This window comes from Podarcis bocagei (genome assembly GCF_964188305.1).
Source record: "Podarcis bocagei genome assembly, chromosome: Z".
In the NCBI taxonomy this organism is placed as follows: Eukaryota; Metazoa; Chordata; class Lepidosauria; order Squamata; family Lacertidae; genus Podarcis; species Podarcis bocagei.
The window spans coordinates 3,908,832-3,927,423 of NC_138140.1; the positions used below are offsets into that span (position 1 = coordinate 3,908,832).

Consider the following 18,592-nt stretch of genomic DNA (forward strand, 5'->3'; position numbering starts at 1 on the left):
TACAGTGGTACCTCTGGTTGCAAACGGGATCCGTTCCAGAGCCCTGATCGTAACATGAAAAGAACGCAACCCACAGCGGTGCGTCTGCGCATGCACAGGTTACAATTTGCTACTTCTGTGCATGCACGTGATGTCATTTTGCGCGCCTGCGCATGTGCAAGCGGCGAAACCCGAAAGTAACCCTTTACAGTACTTCCGAGTTGCCGCGGGACATAACCTGAAAGAACGTAAAATGAAGCGGACGTAACATGAGGTATGACTGTATACCAAGACAGACTTTTGATTCACAAAGCTCAGCGCTGTCTTCACTGACTGGCAGAGGCTCTCCATGCTTTCAGAAAGCAAGTCTTTCCGAATCCTACTTGGAGACGCCAGGGATTGAACCTGGGACCTTCTGCATGCAAAGCAGTTGGTCTGCCTCTGAGCCACAGCCCCTTCTCCCAAGGAAATATATTATTGTGATCCCTTTGGCAGGGGAAACATCTTGAGAAGGCTGAGAGACTTTGATGCAGCCATTGGCGATTACCTCAGAGCCGTGGAGCTCAGCAGAGAGGAGGATGGCAGCGAGGTTTGCGTGGAGGCCCAGAAACAGGTGCTCCTCACCTATAACGACTTCGCGGTACACTGCTATGACAAAGGCTTCTACGAAGAGGCGGTGCTCCTCCTGAATAAAGCCATCACGGGCGAGAAAAATGAGAAGGGGCTGTATGTCAACAGAGGAGGTGAGGCGCTCGTGTATATTTTCTAGTTCTGTGTAGATGTGGGTGGGAGCACCAAAATGTGGTGTTTTTGTGGGCGCTAGATCTCACTGAGTAACTCAGCTTTTAATTTTGATGGAGCAAGTTAGGGCTGCAAAGACTTCATTGAAATTGTGTGAAATGGTTTATTATTATTGTTATTCATTTTATATCACCCTTCCTTCAAAGAGCTCAAGGAGGCACCTATGCTTTCCCACCCTTCCACCCCATTTCAATACAACGACTCTGTGAGTTAGGCCAGATGCCAGACAGGGCCCTCAGCTAAATGAGATTCCCAGCAGCCGGGGAGTGAGCCTTCCAACTCCAGGGGAAGCAGAAGCAAAATAAATCGTGCAGATAATAATAATAATAATAATAAATTTTATTTATATCCCGCCCTCCCCAGCCGAAGCCGGGCTCAGGGCGGCTAACAACAATAAAACAGTACAAAAGTACAACATAAACAACATTCTAAAATCATTCATTATAAAAATTAATTAATTCAAGCCACTGGCAACCATTGGGCCAGAGCTCTGCGAAGATTGCCGAGGGAGGGAGTCAGGCTGTGCCCTGGCCAAAGGCCTGGTGGAACAGCTCTGTCTTGCAGGCCCTGCGGAAAGATGTCAAGTCCCGCAAGGCCCTGGTCTCTTGTGACAGAGCGTTCCACCAGATCGGAGCCACAGCCGAAAAAGCCCTGGCTCTAGTTGAGGCCAGCCTAACCTCTCTGAGGCCTGGGACCTTCAAGATGTTTTTATTTGAAGACCGTAGGTTTCTCTGTGGGGCATACCAGGAGAGGCGGTCCCGTAGGTACAAGGGTCCTAGGCCATATAGGGCTTTAAAGGTTAAAACCAGCACCTTAAACCTGATCCTGTACTCCACCGGGAGCCAGTGCAGCTGGTATAGCACCGGGTGAATGTGATCTCGCAGCGAAGACCTCGTAAGGAGTCTCGCTGCAGCATTCTGCACCCGCTGGAGTTTCTGGGTCAGTCTCAAGGGCAGCCCCACGTAGAGCGAGTTACAATAATCCAGTCTGGAGGTGACCGTCGCATGGATCACAGTGGCTAGGTCAGGGCGAGAGAGGTAAGGAGCCAACTGCTTAGCTTGGCGGAGATGGAAAAATGCCGCCTTTGTTATAGCTGCAATCTGCGCCTCCATGGAAAGGGAGGTGTCGAAGATTACACCCAAACTCTTAACGGACGGTGCTGGCACTAATTGCGCCCCCGCAAGAGATGGGAGTTGCCCCCCCCAATCCCATATCGCCCCGTCCCAGCCACAGGACCTCTGTCTTCGAAGGATTTAGCTTCAACCGGCTCCCACGTAACCATCCAGCCACAGCTTCCAAACATCTGGTCAGTGTGTCTGGGGCCGAGTCAGGATGGCCATCCATCAACAGATAGAGTTGGGTGTCATCGGCATACTGATGACAACCCAGCCCAAAACTCCGAACAAGCTGGGCGAGGGGGCGCATAAAGATGTTAAAAAGCATCGGGGAGAGAATTGCACCCTGAGGTACTCCACACACCAAGGAGTGGCACGATGACAATTCCCCCCCAAGCGCCACCCTCTGTCCCCGACCAGAGAGAAACGAGCGCAGCCATTGAAGGACTGTGCCCTGGATCCCCACGTCGGCAAGGCGGTGGTCCAGAAGTTCGTGATAGACCATGTCGAAAGCTGCTGATAGATCTAGAAGAATCAGCAGCCCCGACCCGCCTCGATCCAGCTGTCTACGAAGGTCATCTGTTAGGGCGACCAGAACCGTCTCGGTCCCATGACCAGCGCGGAAGCCGGACTGGAATGGATCCAGAGCCGATGTTTCATCCAGAAACCCACCAATGAAGATAGGCTTCATTGGCACAATATGTGTATGCAGCTTGTAGGATTATGTAGTCCTTGGAGCACAGTTACTGTGAGACAGAATTTAATTGGTTATTAAATAAAATAAAATAAAATAATAAAATAAAAGGACAGCAGGCACATCTCTGAGTTCTCCTCATGCTTAGTAGCTAAGAATCTAAAGAGAATCGTCCTGCTGCATCAGGCCAAAGGTCCATCTCAGTGGCTAGGTGGGTGCTTCCAGAAAGCCCACAAACAGGGCATGAAAAATGCTCCCGCTCCTGCCCAGCAGCTGGCATTCATCAGAGGCTCTACTTCTGACTGAATAAGCTCTACACCACACGTATGCCTCTATAATATTCTGCCCCCCCCCCCCTGTAGAGCCCCATTTGAACAAGAGGCTCAGCTCTTCTGGATTGCATTTGTGGACTGTAAGATCTTTGGGGCAGGGAGCTGTCCTCTTTTTCTTGGCTTGGGGTGGCAGGCAGAAACTTGCAGCAGTTGTCCAGGCTTTACCATCTCTGCGGGGGATTGAACCTGTGGCTTTCTGGATCCAAAGCAGGTTCTCTGCCACTGAGCCACAGCTCAACGTATGTGTGTGTGTGCTGAAAGTGCCTTTTGAACCAATAATTAAAATAACAGAAGAAAACAACCTGTGCTTGCTGCCGGTGAATTCTTGGCTGTTCTCCTTCAGACTGCTTCCTTAAACTGGGTGAGCTGAATTTTGCAATGGCGGATTATCAGCAAGCCCTGGATTTACAGCCTTTCGACCCCAGCCTCCAGAAACGCGCAGCTTGGTTGTACGATGAGATGGGGCTGCAGGAATTCAGGGAGAGGTATGCTGAGGGTGGCGGGATGGGGCGGGGGGCAACTCAGGGTCTTTGGTGGTGGACCCAGGATCCTCTTCCCTGAAAAGCACAGCACTGGTTGCTCAGACAACATCTAATATATAGCACATACATGTGCTATGCAAATCTCTATCATGGGCCTGTGCCCTGAATCCTTTAAGTAACCTTGCAGTGCCCCTGCAAATGGCACATTTACCAGAAAGCTCCTGGGGGGAAAGACAGGCTTTTGCTTATGTGTGGTTTGACATTTTATACACCCCTTATTTAGGAATGCCTTCATGCTATGCACTGGGAGCATAAACAGAGAAAATAAATGAGCAACCACCACGATAATAGCAGAGCTGTGGTCCCCCAGGTGTTGCTAGACGCCCAATTTCCTTCAGTCCCAGCCAGCATGGCCAATGGGTAGGGATGATGGGAGTTGGAGTCTCAATGATGTCTGGAGGAGGCAGTCCTAAATGCCCAAAGCATGTTACATCTCAGTTGTTCTTACAGCAGCCCTCTTAGGTGCTGATTTTGACCTATAAAGCCTTAGACAACTCAGGACCACAATACAGTCATGCCTCATGTTACGTTTGCTTCATGCTACTTTTTTCTGGTTGCGTCCTGCAGTGACCCGGAAGTACAGTGGTACCTCTGGATGCGAATGGGATCCATTCCAGAGCCCCGTTCGCATCCTGAAGTGAACGTAACCTGTGTCTGCGCATCTGCGCGTGCGCAGGTCGTGATTCGGCGCTTCTGTGCATGACGTCATTTTGAGCATCTGCGCATGCGTGAGCAGTGAAACCCAGAAGTAACACATTCCGTTACTTCTGGGTCGCCACGGAGCATAACCTGGAAACGCTCAACCTGAAGCATCTTTAACCTGAGGTATGACTGTACTAGGGACGCGGGTGGCGCTGTGGGTTAAGCCTAGGACTTGCCAATCAGAATGTCAGCGGTTTGAATCTCCGCGACTGGGTGAGCTCCCGTTGCTCGGTCCTTGCTCCTGCCAACCTAGCAGTTCGAAAGCACGTCAAAGGGCAAGTAGATAAATAGGTACCGCTCCGGCGGGAAGGTAAACGGCATTTCTGTGCACTGCTTTGGTTCCCTAGAAGCGGCTTAGTCATGCTGGCCACATGACCCGGAAGCTGTTTGCAGACAAACGCCAGCTCCCTCGGCCAATAAAGCGAGATGAGCACCGCAACCCCAGAGTCGTCTGTGACCGGACCTAATGGTCAGGGGTCCTTTTACCTTTACTTATGACTGTACTGGAAAGGGTTATTTCTGGGTTTTGCCACTCTCACATGTGCAGAAGTGCTAAATCTCGCTTTCGCACAAGCACCAAATTGCACCTTGCACCTGCACAGATACGGCGCTTCAGGTTGCGGGCTTTTCATGTTGCGAACGGGCCTCCGGAATGGATCCCGTTCACAACCAGAGGTACCACTGTACGTCAAGGACGAACTCTCCCCATATGAACTGACCTGGACCCTGAGATCTGAGGCCTTTCTTCATGTGCCCTGCTCAGCAAGAGGTCTGAAGGGTGGCAACACAAGAACACACCTTCTCTGCAGTGGCTTCCCATTTGTGGAATGCTCTCCCCAGGGAGGCTCACCTGATGTCTTCATTACATATATTTAGGCACCAGGCAAAAATGTTCCTCTATAACCAGGCCTTTAATAATTATAATAAAGTATGCCAATATGCCAACAGGTGTTTTCTCCCTGCTTTCAGTCGATACCCACAGGCCGAAGCATATTTCTCCCAGGCTATTGAGAATAACCCACGTGAGCTGAAGTATTACATGCACCGAGCCAAGACCCGCCTGTTTCTGCAGGAGACAATGGGAGCCAAGGAGGACCTTATTACAGCCTTCCTGCTGGACCCCACAAGGGAGGAGGTAACTGCTGCATAACAGCGCCATCTTCATTACGCCTCAATGCAAAGCCTCCCCTCACCCAGTCCTGTAATCAGGGGCAACCTGACACTGCCCTCGGACAGGCCTCTGGAAATTGGGGGAAGGGGGAAACAGAAGGGCAGGTGAGCAGAAAGGTGTAAAGCAAGGGGGAGGCAAGGAAAATTGACGGCTGTTGCTTTTTTTTAAATCACGGAACTCCATGAAACGTACTTAGGGTTCCTGAGCAGTCTTCTACCATTTCAGAACGCTTGCTGCATCCATATGCCTATAGAGAAGGGAATCTTTCCTCTACCTGAACACTGCATTTAATAATAATAGTAGTAGTAGTAGTAGTAGTAGTAGTAAAAGAAAAAAATTCCATTCAGTTGAAATCACTTCTCTTCTTTCCTTTTTTTTCTTTTTCAGATCCACAGTCTGGCCAATAGTTTGTTCCCAGGAGAGCCCATACAGTCTGCCCTTGACAGTAAAATTGGAGAGCTTGCGAAAGCTCTTCTGGAACGGAGGCTAAAAGCTTGCCCAATATTCGAGGCCTCAGCCAACCACAAAAGGTACTGCAGTGAGCACAAACATGGTGCCATAAAACCAGGCTCCTCCACTGGTGTCTTTGGGTGATTTTCACCCTGTGCAAGTGACCATCTCAAAAGGAGCCATTGTTGCTAGAAAAAGGATTCTTTCCTGATTGCAGTATGATCACGTTGTGTGCAGTCCCCTTGTCCTTAGTCCCTCCATCTGCCAATATGGGAGGGGCATGAAACCTTACAGTGGGGGTAGCCAACCTGGTGCCCTTAAAAACCCCCACACATTTTATTCATTTTGTTAAGAAGTGCAAAAAATAACAGAAAGAAATAAAACAAATAATAAAAAATGCAAACCGTGGAGCGTCACAGCCTGGAAGGACAAATGTACAAAGATGTAGCACAGCTCCAGGGGGTTAATAAAGCTTTGACTCATACAAAGATTCCCTTTACAAATAACAAAGATGTGTAAAAATGAAAGTAGCCTCCACCTGTGAGATCCATTATTGTGAATAAAGGTTCTAAAAAGTCTCAGACAAACCAGTTGTTTACATATATTGGTGACATTGTGTAACTGAGTGCCACACAGTATTTGTGCAATAGTAAAAAAAAAATCTGTCATTCAAGTTCTGTCCTTTAGTTTATTTTGGTTTACGAGATATCTTTTCAAGAAGGGCAGTTTGCCAACCCTAATATGCCAGCAATTGAAATTGTTATCTTCCAGGATTTGGCAATGGAGCCCATGGCTGCTGCTAAGAGATGAGAGGGTTTTTTTTACTTTTCTAGCCCATTCTCTTTCCATCTACAGCAGTGGTTCCCAAAGTGGGAGGTGTCTCCCCTTGGGTGGGTGGGGATTACTGGGGGTGGGGGGTGCTAAAAGGTAAGGGGGTGGCAAGGAGTGCTGGAGGTATAAATGACTATCAGACCTTGAAAAGCTGGCATCACTGAATCAAGTGAATAAATTATGTTGCATTAATTAAACTACATAGTTTTAATTGGATTTATTCAAGTAAACATGCATTTATTCAAATAAATGTGCAATTGATTGTTACTGTTTTGAATCTTACTGTGTTCTAATCTTTTGGATAATGTTATTTATGGGATAGGGAGCACTAGAGATAAGTTTATAGAGCCAAGGAGGCAGTGGCCCAAAAATTTTTGAGACCCACTGACCAGGCTCAAAGGTGCCAGGTGGAAAGATGGAGCAATGGTTTGTTCAGTTATCAAAGATATCTCCACAACACTTTATTCCAAAATTCATCCACCTTGGGGCAACTATCATATGTGCTTTTACAGGGATAGAGAAGCTCTACCCAGCCAAATGTTGTTGGACTACAACTCCCATGAACTCTTACCAGTATGGGTCAGTTGTCAGGGATGATGGGAGTCCAACAACATTCAGAGGGCTTCACTGGCTACACCTGCCCTAGAGGGTGGTTTTAAAGATTGCACCTATATGCTTGTGAAGTGATTAAAACACCTGAAAGCATAGTAAAAATGATATTATGATTATGATTTCCAGAAGGCCTCTAGTCTAGTCTATGCCCCTCTCACCAGGAGAGGGGAATGGCATAATGGTACCAAAGATGCATGAATGAAGCACAGGACAGAAAAGCAATGGATGTTCAAGAAAGATTATATCCTTGAGGAGCTGACGTTTTAAACAACTGGGAGACAACCTTTAGCTCTCAAAGGTCCTAAGTGTTGGTGGCTGCAAAGTGCAGCCTGCATGGGTTAGCATGTAGCCTATAGGCCTGAAACCTCCAGTGCTAATATTTTTGCATTTCCTTGCTATTGCCTTGTTTGGCATGTCCTCCTCCACAAAGCTTATGTTTTGCTATCTGCCCTTTTCCACCCTCCCACAGTTCAGAGTTAGAAGGAAGTAGTTCTCCCAAAGATTTCTACATTCAAAATGATGAGCTAGAAGCACCAGAGGAGGAAAAGAGGAAGAAGGAAACGGCTGCTGAAGAGAAAATGCTGAATGAGAAGATGGCTATCTGCCTGAAGAAGTCTAACATGGTGAGGGCTGTAGCTCAGCAGCAATGCAGGTTCAACCACCAGCATCCCCAGTTAGGGCTGGGAGACAGCTCTGTCAGAGACCCTTGGGGAGTCATAGCCAGTCAGCATAAGCAATATTGAGTTAGGTGTATCAGTGGTTTGACTTAGTGTAAGGTAGCTTTGCTCCCTGTGTTCCTGTGTCTCAGCAATCATTACCTACGAGGGCAGTGGGTAGTACCTTTTCTGGTGCAGCTGAGATAATTCATTTGGTTCACATTACGGAGATGTAGATTTTTACTCTGACTTGGTTGGCAGTCTAGATTTGTGGGAGTCTGCTCCACTACTGAATTAACTCCAACTTTCAGAAAGCTCTTCATATTTAGTTGGAATATCCTTTCTTGTGACTTGAATCCATAGGTTTGGGTCCTGCCCTCTGCCTCTGGAGAAAACAAAACTGCCCCATCCTCCATGTGACAGTCCTTTAGATATTTAAGAATGGCTATCATATCACTTCTCAGTCTCCTCTTTTCTGGGCTAAACATACCCAGCTCCTTCAACTGCTCCTCATCAGGCTTTGGTTTCCAGACCACTGATCATCTTGGTTGCCCTTCTCTGCAGACGTTCCAGCTTGTCAACATCCTTAAACTGTAGTGCCCAGAACGGGACACATACTTGCCAAGCTGAATGCAGCCTTCAAAGGACCAGGGCTGGCTATGATCCTTGGATGAAGTATGACATAGAAATTTAATAAATAAAATGCCTGGGCAGGCAACACAGTACAACTGAGGCACCTGCCTATTATTAATATAATCCTGCCAGGCTTTTCTGCTTGGTCTGGTGGACAGGCAAGTGGCGATAGTGGAGAAGCTTCTCCATTTAGCCTGGAAAAAGAGAAGTTTCAGAGGAAATGAAACAGTGGTCCTCAAATGTCAGAAAGCTGTCAAGTGGAAGCTGGAGCAGACTCACCCCCTATTGCTCTAGAGGCTTAGAACTAAGAAGGAAATGGCAAGGAAGCAGAATTCAGCTAAAAACTGAGTGAGTTTGGTGAGCACTGGGAGTAGATTTTTTCATCTCCGCCAAGCTAAGCAGTTGGCCCCTTATCTCTCTCGTCCTGACCTAGCCACTGTGATCCATGCGACGGTCACCTCCAGACTGGATTATTGTAACTCGCTCTACGTGGGGCTGCCCTTGAGACTGACCCAGAAACTCCAGCGGGTGCAGAATGCCGCGGCGAGACTCCTTATGGGGTCTTCGCTGCGAGACCACATTCATCCGGTATTATACCAGCTGCACTGGCTCCCGGTGGAGTACAGGATCAGGTTTAAGGTGCTGGTTTTAACCTTTAAAGCCCTATACGGCCTAGGACCCTCGTACCTACGGGACCGCCTCTCCTGGTATGCCCCACAGAGAAACCTACGGTCTGCAAATAATAACATCCTCAAGGTCCCAGGCCTCAGAGAGGTTAGGCTGGCCTCAACTAGAGCCAGGGCCTTCTCGGCTGCAGCTCCAAACTGGTGGAATGCTCTGTCAAAAGAGACTAGGGCCCTGCGGGACCTGACATCTTTCCGCAGGGCCTGCAAGACAGAGTTGTTCCGCCAGGCCTTTGGTCAGGGCGCAGCCTGACTCCCTCCTCTGGCAACCTGCACATAATTCTGCTTAATTGGTTGCCATCAATTTGATTTAATTAATTTTTATAATGAAATATTTTTAGATTGTGTGATTATTTGACTGATTATTTGATTGTTGTTAGCCGCCCTGAGCCCGGCTGTGGCTGGGGAGGGCGGGATATAAATAAAATTTATTATTATTATTATTATTAGATATTTAAACAGAGCACTGTGAGTAGATATTTAAACAGTGGATGCTCGGGTTGCGAACGTGATCTGTGCGGAATGCACATTTGCAACCCACAGCGGCGCGTCTGTGCATGTGCGGGTTGCGATTCGGCGCTTATGCGCATGTGCAAAGCACGATTTAGTGCTTCTGTACATGCACGACCCCCGAAACCCATGGTACAGAGCTGGAAGTAACTCGTGGTACAGAGCTGGATTCTGAAGAGCAGCTGCTGGGTGACTCCAAGATCCATTCCAACACTATGATTTAACTGTTGTGGTATCTTGCGCTTTTTGCAAAGCTGCAGAAGGCAGCCAGATCTACACTGACATTTCATGTAAAATGGTGCTGCATCTCTCTGGCAGGTAAACAAAGAGCTTAAGGCAGCGCGAGAGAACACGTCCCTGGAGTCTACCACTGTCCGCCTGGACCCTTGCCCTCACCTGCCTGAAAAGGAGCACTCAGAAGAACCTTACAAGTGGCGCAAGTTCAGCCAAGGCATTGGCCACTTTTAGCTCATATTACAACCATTGCCTTTTTTTTGCAGTCTCATCATAAAGAGGTAGACATGAACCAGGCTGGCTGAAGTTCCAATGCATTTACTTACTTAAAGACTACAGCCACCAGTTCTGGCAAGCACATGGTGGCGTGGTATCAATCACCAAAGTAGTGTGTCTTCCATTCCGTTCCGTTGATAGGATCCCACTCCACAAGACTTCCGCCAGCTGCTGGTGCAAAGCTTACCATGGGGCTACTTCAATTCTACAATGAACACTTTTTCTCAGGTACAGCAGTAGTTATTGCACAGCTCCACATACCTACTCATGGAGGAATCGGGAGCAACTTAGCAGTTGTGGGCCAATCTGTTTTTCCCCTCTCAGATAAATACGTGAACACTTAGCCCTGCCTTGTTCTGCATATATGGATTGCACACAGCAGCACTTTTTGTCTAGTGTGGTATCAGTTGAGCGAGCCCTCTTGAAAACAAAACTTATTGTGCCATTACCATGTTTAGTCTAGTCTAGGAGCTATCACGTTCACTGCAAGCACATACGAGTATTATTTTTTATGTAGCCAAGGCCATTACAAAAAAACATACTAACGCAGAATGGCTGTTTGTGCCTTGACAGCTGCAACTGTGTCTTGTAGTCCCTGTGCACTAAAGGTAAATCAATACCTTCTGAGTAGCTCAAGCCCAGTTTTGGAACAGAATAGGTCCTGCATGTAAGGGTCCCAGACACCCACATTGCTTGTCTGCAGATTATTGCAGGAACAATAACTTTAAAAAGGGAAATTTATACAGGAGCCTTTGGCAAGACAAAAATATAGGTTTGGGCTGATTTACTGGTAAACACTCTTAACTGCTATGCCTATTCATAGACCTCCATCTTGAAAAGATGCAAATTGTCTATTCTTAATTTGAAATAAAAAACAATTGTGAAAGTCTCATTTTAAGGAGGTTCTTAACATAAGATTTTAAAAACGTGTAAGGGGTCATGATAGGAGCTTCTGTCATTGGTTTTCCTCTTCCTCTGAATATACAGAAAAGGCTTGTCTGTACCACAAGCCTTTCAGAGAGAAAGTTGCACAGGCTTTTTGCCAATTACTAAGTGGCAATAAATTGGGAGACTGAATGTATTCTGGTTTGGATCTAGGATTGCACAAGGAATCTTTCCCATCTCCTCCTGCCCCATGGTGTCTCTGAAAAGCCTTGCCAGAGGGTTGGAGCAGGGACCCACTAAAAAATATGTCTTGTGTTGTAATGGGGCTGGATTTGGGAAGAGAGAATCACCCTAAATGGGATGGTAGAATATCTTGTCATCTGATAACTCGCATTTATGTAATTCTAACGCACTATTCTTGCAGGATAGTGACTAGCGCACACAGAAGCTCAGCAACTTGGAACCATTTAGATTAGTAGTGCTAGCATAGTGGTGGGAAGCTTGTGGGCTGAATTAGCTCTGGCAAAGGTCCTGATTTAGGCCATGAGGCAGTTTCCCTCAAGCCACACCCACTTGCTCCACACCTTTTGCCATATACAGTGGTACCTCAGGATGCAAATGGGATCTGTTCCGGAGCCCTGTTCGCATCCCGAACAGAACATAAGGTGTGACAGCACGTGTCATGTTTTACCGCTTCTGTGCATGCTCTCATGCGTGAGCAGTGAAACCCGGAAGTAACATGCTCCGTTACTTCTGGGTCGCCGCGGAGCGCAACCTGAAAGCTCAACCTGAAGCGTATTTATCCCAAGGTATGACTGTACTGTATAACACCAGGTCAAGATGTGACCCCGTTTCCTAGCATTGCCCAGCAGCTGAGTACCAACAGCTTCAAAGCCCTGTGTAATTTCCCATGTGGCTTGATTTCAAGATGCATTGCCAAGGGAGAAACTGGTGCCATGGGGATGTTAGGTTGGGCAGCTCCCACCCACCCAAGAATCCAGTCTGCCACCTGGTTAAGGTCTTCCCACCCTAGTGCATTACACAACACTGCAAAACAGCTGTTTTATTTACCTGTCGGCTTCTCAGGCACTTTTGAGGGAAAATCCAGTTCATGTGTACAAAAGGAGGCACCGGAAGACCATCTCTCCCCACAGCCCCATTGCCAACAGTGCCTGGTGTCACTTATATTGCCACCATCAGCACGTAATCACAATAAGGCAAATCAATCCTGTATGGATCAGTTCAGATGAGATGGATCTTGCTACAACATTTAAGCCTAGGACTGTGGCTTCTGGCACATTGATACAATCACAGTATGTCTTTAAAAATGGTACGAGAGGTAAGATTTTTAGATTCCAAAGAAAACTGATCAAATTGTGCTGTGTTAGGGAATCTAAAATTGTGATCATTGCCTCTTTTTCTTTTAAGAAAAAGTCTATATAAGACAGCGTTATGAGAGCAGCCAAGATTCCCTTCCAATACATCACAGACTCTACTCCTTTGTTCTCAAGAGTCCACAGCACAAGGCTCAGGGCAAAGTATAAAGTGCTTTTTGGTTTCCTGGTTGGTCAAGTCAGCATTGCTGTTTGAGTCTATGCTCTGGAAAGTCTCTTCCTTGATCCTAAAGCCAATCAGGATAATTGGTGAGGCGGTCTTTGTGCTGAGCCTTTAAAACTCAAAAATTGTCACCAGCAAAGTCTTTGCAGGCAAGTGACCAGAATCTGGAGAGATCAAAGAAATAAAGGGACCCGTGAAGCCACTGTTTTGCAGCCTGTGGCTGAGAACACTTTCAACTCTGCTGGAAAGTAAGGGATGCTGTCAGCAACTGCCTGGATGACATCTGGCTGTGGCTCTAGGTCTCGGCTGGTGAGCTCACTGGCCACACACCGTTTCACATGGTGCTGCTTCAAAGGCAAGAAAGGCACGAGGAAGTCAATAAGGTGCTGATCGATTATCCCAGACTTCCAAAATCCATCTGCAGGAGAGAGAGATCAAGTTTCTAAGTAGGGAATTAAGTAGGGGAAAGGCCTGTACTCTTGAAGAGGCCAGTAGTGGACCACATATGTTTGAACTGGACCACTGAATCCCACCCCTGGGGGAGGAAAGATAAGATTTTTGCAAAATAAATCTCTGGCTGATAATTTTATTTCCTTCCAGGTAATATGGGCCACAGTGCCTTTGTGTGGCTCCTTCTTCCTCAGCAAGAGTTTTACTGCCCACATTTTGTGTGAAAAGCTCAATGTTCCCTTTGCTGTGGGCATGGTTCTCTCACCCAAGGCCACTGAAGGAGGCAAAGGGTATTTCACCCACAAAAGGGTCACCACTATAAAATGACAGTAGTTTTTAAAATGCCATGTGGGCAGGTGGTCAAGCACTTCTGCCTCCACAAATTCCTGGTGGGGCTTGGGAGGTTACAAGTAAACTCAGTTTGTGGGGAAACAGGTATGTTGAGGGGAGAAGTGTGGGAGGAAGAGTTTAGTACTTCTCTCCCTTTTCATATTGTTAAACTATGGAATTCACTCCCACAAAAATATAGTAACGGCCACCAACTTAGATGGCTTTAAAAGAGGGCAAGACGAATTCTTAGAGGATAAGGCTATTGGCCCCTATGGCTACTGTTCTGCCTCTACTGTTTGAATATCAGTTACTGGGAATTATGTATGGGGAGAGTTGCACTAAGGTCCTGTTTGCGGGCTTCCCACTGTGGCAGCTGGCTGACCATGGCGAGAACAGAATGGTAGATCAGATGGGTCTCTGACCTGATCCAGCAGGGCTGTTCTTATGTTTCCTGTTTCTCAAATGATACTCACTTTGGGGGTTTTCAAAAGCAGCTTTGTAAACTGATGCTTCCAGATCCTTGAGGCTGATCTCCTCACGGTCTTTATGGGCCCGCCAGAAGTCCAAAGTGATTTGGTTTATCTGCTCCCCACCAGCATTGCTATCAGAGAACAAGACAGGATGCAAGAGAAAAGATGGCTTGTGAGAACACACACTTCACTCATAAGGATGTGCTTCAGTGCTTTAACAACAATACTGTATGGATCACCTGCTCCTATATCAGGTTTAGGGAACTGTGGCTCTCCAGATGTTGCTGGACTCCAACGCCTATCAATCTCATACAGCATGGGCAAAAGGGATGGGGGGAATTGTAGTCCAGCAATCCGGGGTGGGGGCTCAGGTTCCCAATCTTTGTCCCTACACCATCTTGCCACTTCCCCAAGATCAGGAGGAGAGGCCTTTCTCTGCCCTGCCTACGTTGGAAGCACACCTGGGTGGGACAAGAGACCTTTTCATCTCGTCCCCTGTGAAGTCTGGTTGGCACCTCCCTTACTTTTCATTTTTGCTGGTTACTGAAGACATTTTTATAACGGCGGGCTTAATTGGATAGGTAAACAAAGTTTTCATGAAATTGATTTTTTTTGTTATTTGTGCTAAGGTGCTCTGAGTAGTCTACAGAAGACAATAGAAATCTTCTAATAAATAAATATAAAATATGCACTTATCAGTCCCAGAGATTACAATTTTGAACCTGCTTACTGGAAAGTAAGCTCCACTGAACTCAAACAGACCTACTTCACAATGGGCAAGTACAGGATTATGCTGTAAGAGCTGGCTGTTTTCATTTAGAATCATATTTTAAAGAAAGCAAAACCAACTGAAGTTTATGCACAGGCAATGGTGCTATCAGGGCAGGACTTTGGGGTCAGGCCTAGCTGAATGAGCAGGAAGGCAGACAAAGACAAGAGAGCTAGGTTTACCACATTTTGAAAACACTTAGCATCCAAAGAAGGTGCTGTACACACTATGGGACCATTAAGTCAAATATTCTCTTACTGCACTACAGCTGGGGTCTTTCTTTCATGACTTTCATGCAGAAAATATAATTTGCAGACGGGAGAGGAGGAATCGGTTTCAGATGGTAAGCAATTCCTTACTAGATAATTTCCCACAAAGTCCAATATAGAAGGGCTGTATTTCAGTGGCAGAGCACCAGCCTTGCATGCAGAGAGCCAGTGTGGTGTAGTGGTTAAGAGCGGTAGTCTCGTAATCTGGGGAACCGGGTTCGCGTCTCCGCTCCTCCACATGCAGCTGCTGGGTGACCTTGGGCCAGTCACACTTCTCTTAAGTCTCTCAGCCTCACTCACCTCACAGAGTGTTTGTTGTGGGGCAGGAAGGGAAAGGAGAATGTGAGCCGCTTTGAGACTCCTGAAGGGGAGTGAAAGGCGGGATATCAAATCCAAACTCTTCTTCAGACCAATCCCCAGCAAGAGCTGGGAAAGAACTCCTCACTGGAAACCTAGATAGCTGCTGCCAGTCAGTGTAGGCATTACTGAGTGAAATGGGTCAATGGCCTGGCTCAGTATAAGGCATGGGTCGGCAAACTAAGGCCCGTGGGCTGGATCTGGCCCAATCGCTTTCTAAACCCGGCCCGGGAATCAGCATGTTTTTATATGAGTAGAATGTGTCCTTTTATTTAAAATGCATCTCTGGGTTATTTGTGGGGCATAGGAATTCGTTCAATTATCCCCCCAAAATACAGTCCGGCCCCCACAAGGTCTGAGGGACAGTGCACTGGCCCCCTGCTGAAAAAGGTTGCTAACCCCTGGCATAAGGCAACCTCCTGCCTTTCATATCTGCTATTTAATCAGTGTCTACCTAATAAAAATGAAGATGGCTTTCCTGTAGTTTGTTCCAAACACAACCCAGGAAGGTCCCAAGAATGGGATAATCACATCGACCAAGCCTGGGTGCATCCTGTCCATATCGTCAAAGATAAACAGTGATCGGCCACAGCGTGTCAGATTCCCCTGGATCCAGTTCTTCAGATCGTTCTGGGAGAAGATAGAGAAAAGAATACTCATCCAATACACAAACAGCACAAGCATGTAAGGAAAAAAAGACCACTGCAAACTGCAAGGCCTTTTACACATACTTTTCAGAAAAGTTTACAGGTTGAAGGATGTTATTATTGGACTACCACAAGGCCCATAATTAACCAGGCAGTAGCAGTGCGGTGTGGTGGAAGGTCAGGGGATCCCAGCACCCTTTGTCCCAACTGCACAGACCAGGCTGAGTATTTCTATAGACCCAAGTAGCAGAACCTGCAGCTTTCCAGATGGTGTTGGACTCATAACCCGCTTCTATCCCTGACCATAGTCCATGCTGGCTGGGGCTGGTGATAATTGGAGGCCAACATCATCTGAAGAACCAGAGGATGCTGATCCCCAATATAGAATACACCGCATTTTTCGCTCTATAAGACACACTTTTCCCCTCCTAAAAAGTAAGGGGAAATGTGTGTGCGTCTTATGCAGTGAATGCAGGCTGCGCAGTGTTCCCTCTTGCTCTCCTGGCTTCATGGATAGCCGCCCGAAGCCTCCTGAGCGCAGCAGGAGCCTCCCACTGTGCTCAGGAGGCTTTGCGTTGCTTTTACTGAAACCAGGAGAGCAAGAGGGATTGGTGCGCACTGTGGTGGTGCCATGCATGTGGAAGTTTGGTTTCCCCCTCCCCAATGGCTTCTAAATACCAATAAAAATTTATTTCTCCAAGCCCTTGGCCAACTGTTGGAATGCAGAATTCATCTGCTCAGTGGCATTTATTGCATCTCTAATAATGGTGAACAGGTCTGCACATTACATTAAGTCACACATAGTGACCTGTTTGTTCACCCCCAATTGTCCTGTGCTGTCCTAAACCAAGGCTTGCCTATGTATAATGCCCAAACCAGGGCTTGCAGTTTAGTTCTCTCCAGAGTAACTATGAGCCATAAACTAAGCTTTGTCCTATGATACTGCTCACAGTTCAGGAGAGCTTAACCACAAGCCCTGGTTTGTATGGCACACTAAACCAAACCATGGCTTAGCTCAGTGCAGCACGACAGCAGAAAAATTACAGAATGAGCAAATTTGTTTGCTGCCTCCCCACCCCCAGGAGCCAACACAAGAGTTTGCAGCAGGACACAGTTTGGTTTAGCACATGAATCAGGTCACAAAAGGTGACAAAGCAACAGATTAGGTCAGGCTACACTGAAGCCTCCAGACTACATGCGTCCTACCGCATTTTAAAACAGGGACCCATGTGGCGAATTGCCGCAGAAAAACAAAGCCTGCAACTTTTTGCTGAAAGGCAGTTTCCTTACCTTGTACTGCTCGATGTGTTCTGCATGGGGGAAGTGAACTACTGGGGAGAAGTGGTGGACATATGGGCTTCGAAGCCCAGAGCGAAAGAGGTGGGGGACTAGCAGAGATCCAACGAAGGTTTTTCCCGTGCCGCTCGATCCGTGGAAGGACATCACCAGAGGCTTCTCAGGGCTGGGGTTGTGCACAAACCCCTTCAGGCCTTTCATGAGAAGCTCCCTTGCCAATTGCTGGCCGACCAGGTTCACGGCCAAGTTGCATTCTAGACCTGGGATGAATCAAGAGGCTTAGTGGGGGCGGGAATTCTTCTTTTTGCACTGCTTTTAAAAAACACGCACATCTCACCCCCCCCAAGAACCGCACCTGAGGGGTGGGGGGTAATATGGGGATACATATTGTTGGGGGCTCCAACCCCCAACCATTCCTGACCCTGGGGCCAAGATCTGCCCTCACAACAACCCTTGGAGGAAGTCGCATATGATACAGGATTAGGAGTGGATGTAAACACAGTAGATGGATAATATAAGGATTTATACAATTTTACAGTATGCAGAGAATAATATGTGTTGAAAAATCAGAGAGAGGAGCTGAGGGAAGTCCGGGGGGGGGAGGGCCTGATGGGGAGGTGCGGTGGAAAGGGGGGGGAAATAATGAATATGATATGTTTTGTGATTTCGATATGTTAAAATTGTTAATTAATTTTTTTTTTAAAAAAAAAAGAGTGGCGCAGTGGGGACTAGAACTTCTGCCACCCCGGCGACGCTCCCAGGTGAGAGCTTCGAACCGTTGAGGTGCACGTGCTCGCGCCTGCGCATTCTGCCTCTCTCTCCAGCCCCTTCCCCGCTCCTCTCCCCTCTCACCTGCCAGGTCGGGCCGGAAGTCGCACTCGCAAGTGCCCGAGAAGCTGCAGTGCCAGGAGCTCAGATCCAAGGGGCCGCTCGAGCTCACCAACCCCAGCGGAGGGTAGAGGTGGAAGACGACCTGCAAGAAGGGCAGCAACAAGCGCCCCCCTTCCCAATCCATTGCGCCTGCCGAGAGTCGCGTGCCTGCCGCTGCCGCCGCCGCCGCCGATCTGGCTCCCAGCCTGCCTCGGGGCCCAAGCGGGAGGGGAGGGCGCAGCTTCGTAACTGGGCAAAAGTTCGCTTCTGACGCTGCGGAAGGGGTGGGGCCTGGTGGGGCGGGCGGGGCTTGGGTGGCTGTTGGTTAGGATGGGAGAGCTTACCTCAAGGCAGGGTTTAGGCGGGAAAGGCGCTGAGGGGGAAAACGGCGCTTTATTGACGGGTGGGGATTTTTGGGATAATTTTTAATTTTTAAACCTAGAATGCCGGTAAGGGATACGTTGGGAAGCG

At 47.7% G+C, this 18,592-nt stretch overlaps 2 protein-coding genes across 5 annotated transcripts in view; one reads left to right on the plus strand and one right to left on the minus strand.

Moving 5' to 3' along the window:
- The window catches only part of TTC16 (tetratricopeptide repeat domain 16), a 23,853-nt gene extending 12,746 nt beyond the window's left edge, over nt 1-11,107 (plus strand). For all 4 annotated transcript variants that reach the window (XM_081179741.1, XM_081179738.1, XM_081179740.1 and 1 more), the window contains 6 exons: nt 475-722; nt 3,265-3,406; nt 5,135-5,300; nt 5,724-5,866; nt 7,699-7,852; nt 10,030-11,107. In XM_081179741.1, the coding sequence (XP_081035867.1) occupies nt 475-722; nt 3,265-3,406; nt 5,135-5,300; nt 5,724-5,866; nt 7,699-7,852; nt 10,030-10,179 (1,003 nt within the window). In that variant the 3' untranslated portion in view covers nt 10,180-11,107. The remainder of the gene's footprint in view (nt 1-474; nt 723-3,264; nt 3,407-5,134; nt 5,301-5,723; nt 5,867-7,698; nt 7,853-10,029) is intronic.
- Nucleotides 11,108-12,154: 1,047 nt separating this feature from the next.
- Nucleotides 12,155-18,350, minus strand: TOR2A (torsin family 2 member A). Its single transcript, XM_081179869.1, has 5 exons — nt 18,104-18,350; nt 17,246-17,511; nt 15,763-15,938; nt 13,917-14,044; nt 12,155-13,081 (listed from the first exon to the last, which is right to left on the minus strand). The coding sequence occupies exons 1-5, from the start codon at nt 18,264-18,266 to the stop codon at nt 12,837-12,839; spliced, it is 978 nt and encodes a 325-aa protein (XP_081035995.1). The 5' UTR covers nt 18,267-18,350; the 3' UTR covers nt 12,155-12,836.
- Between the last annotated feature and the right edge of the window lie 242 nt (nt 18,351-18,592).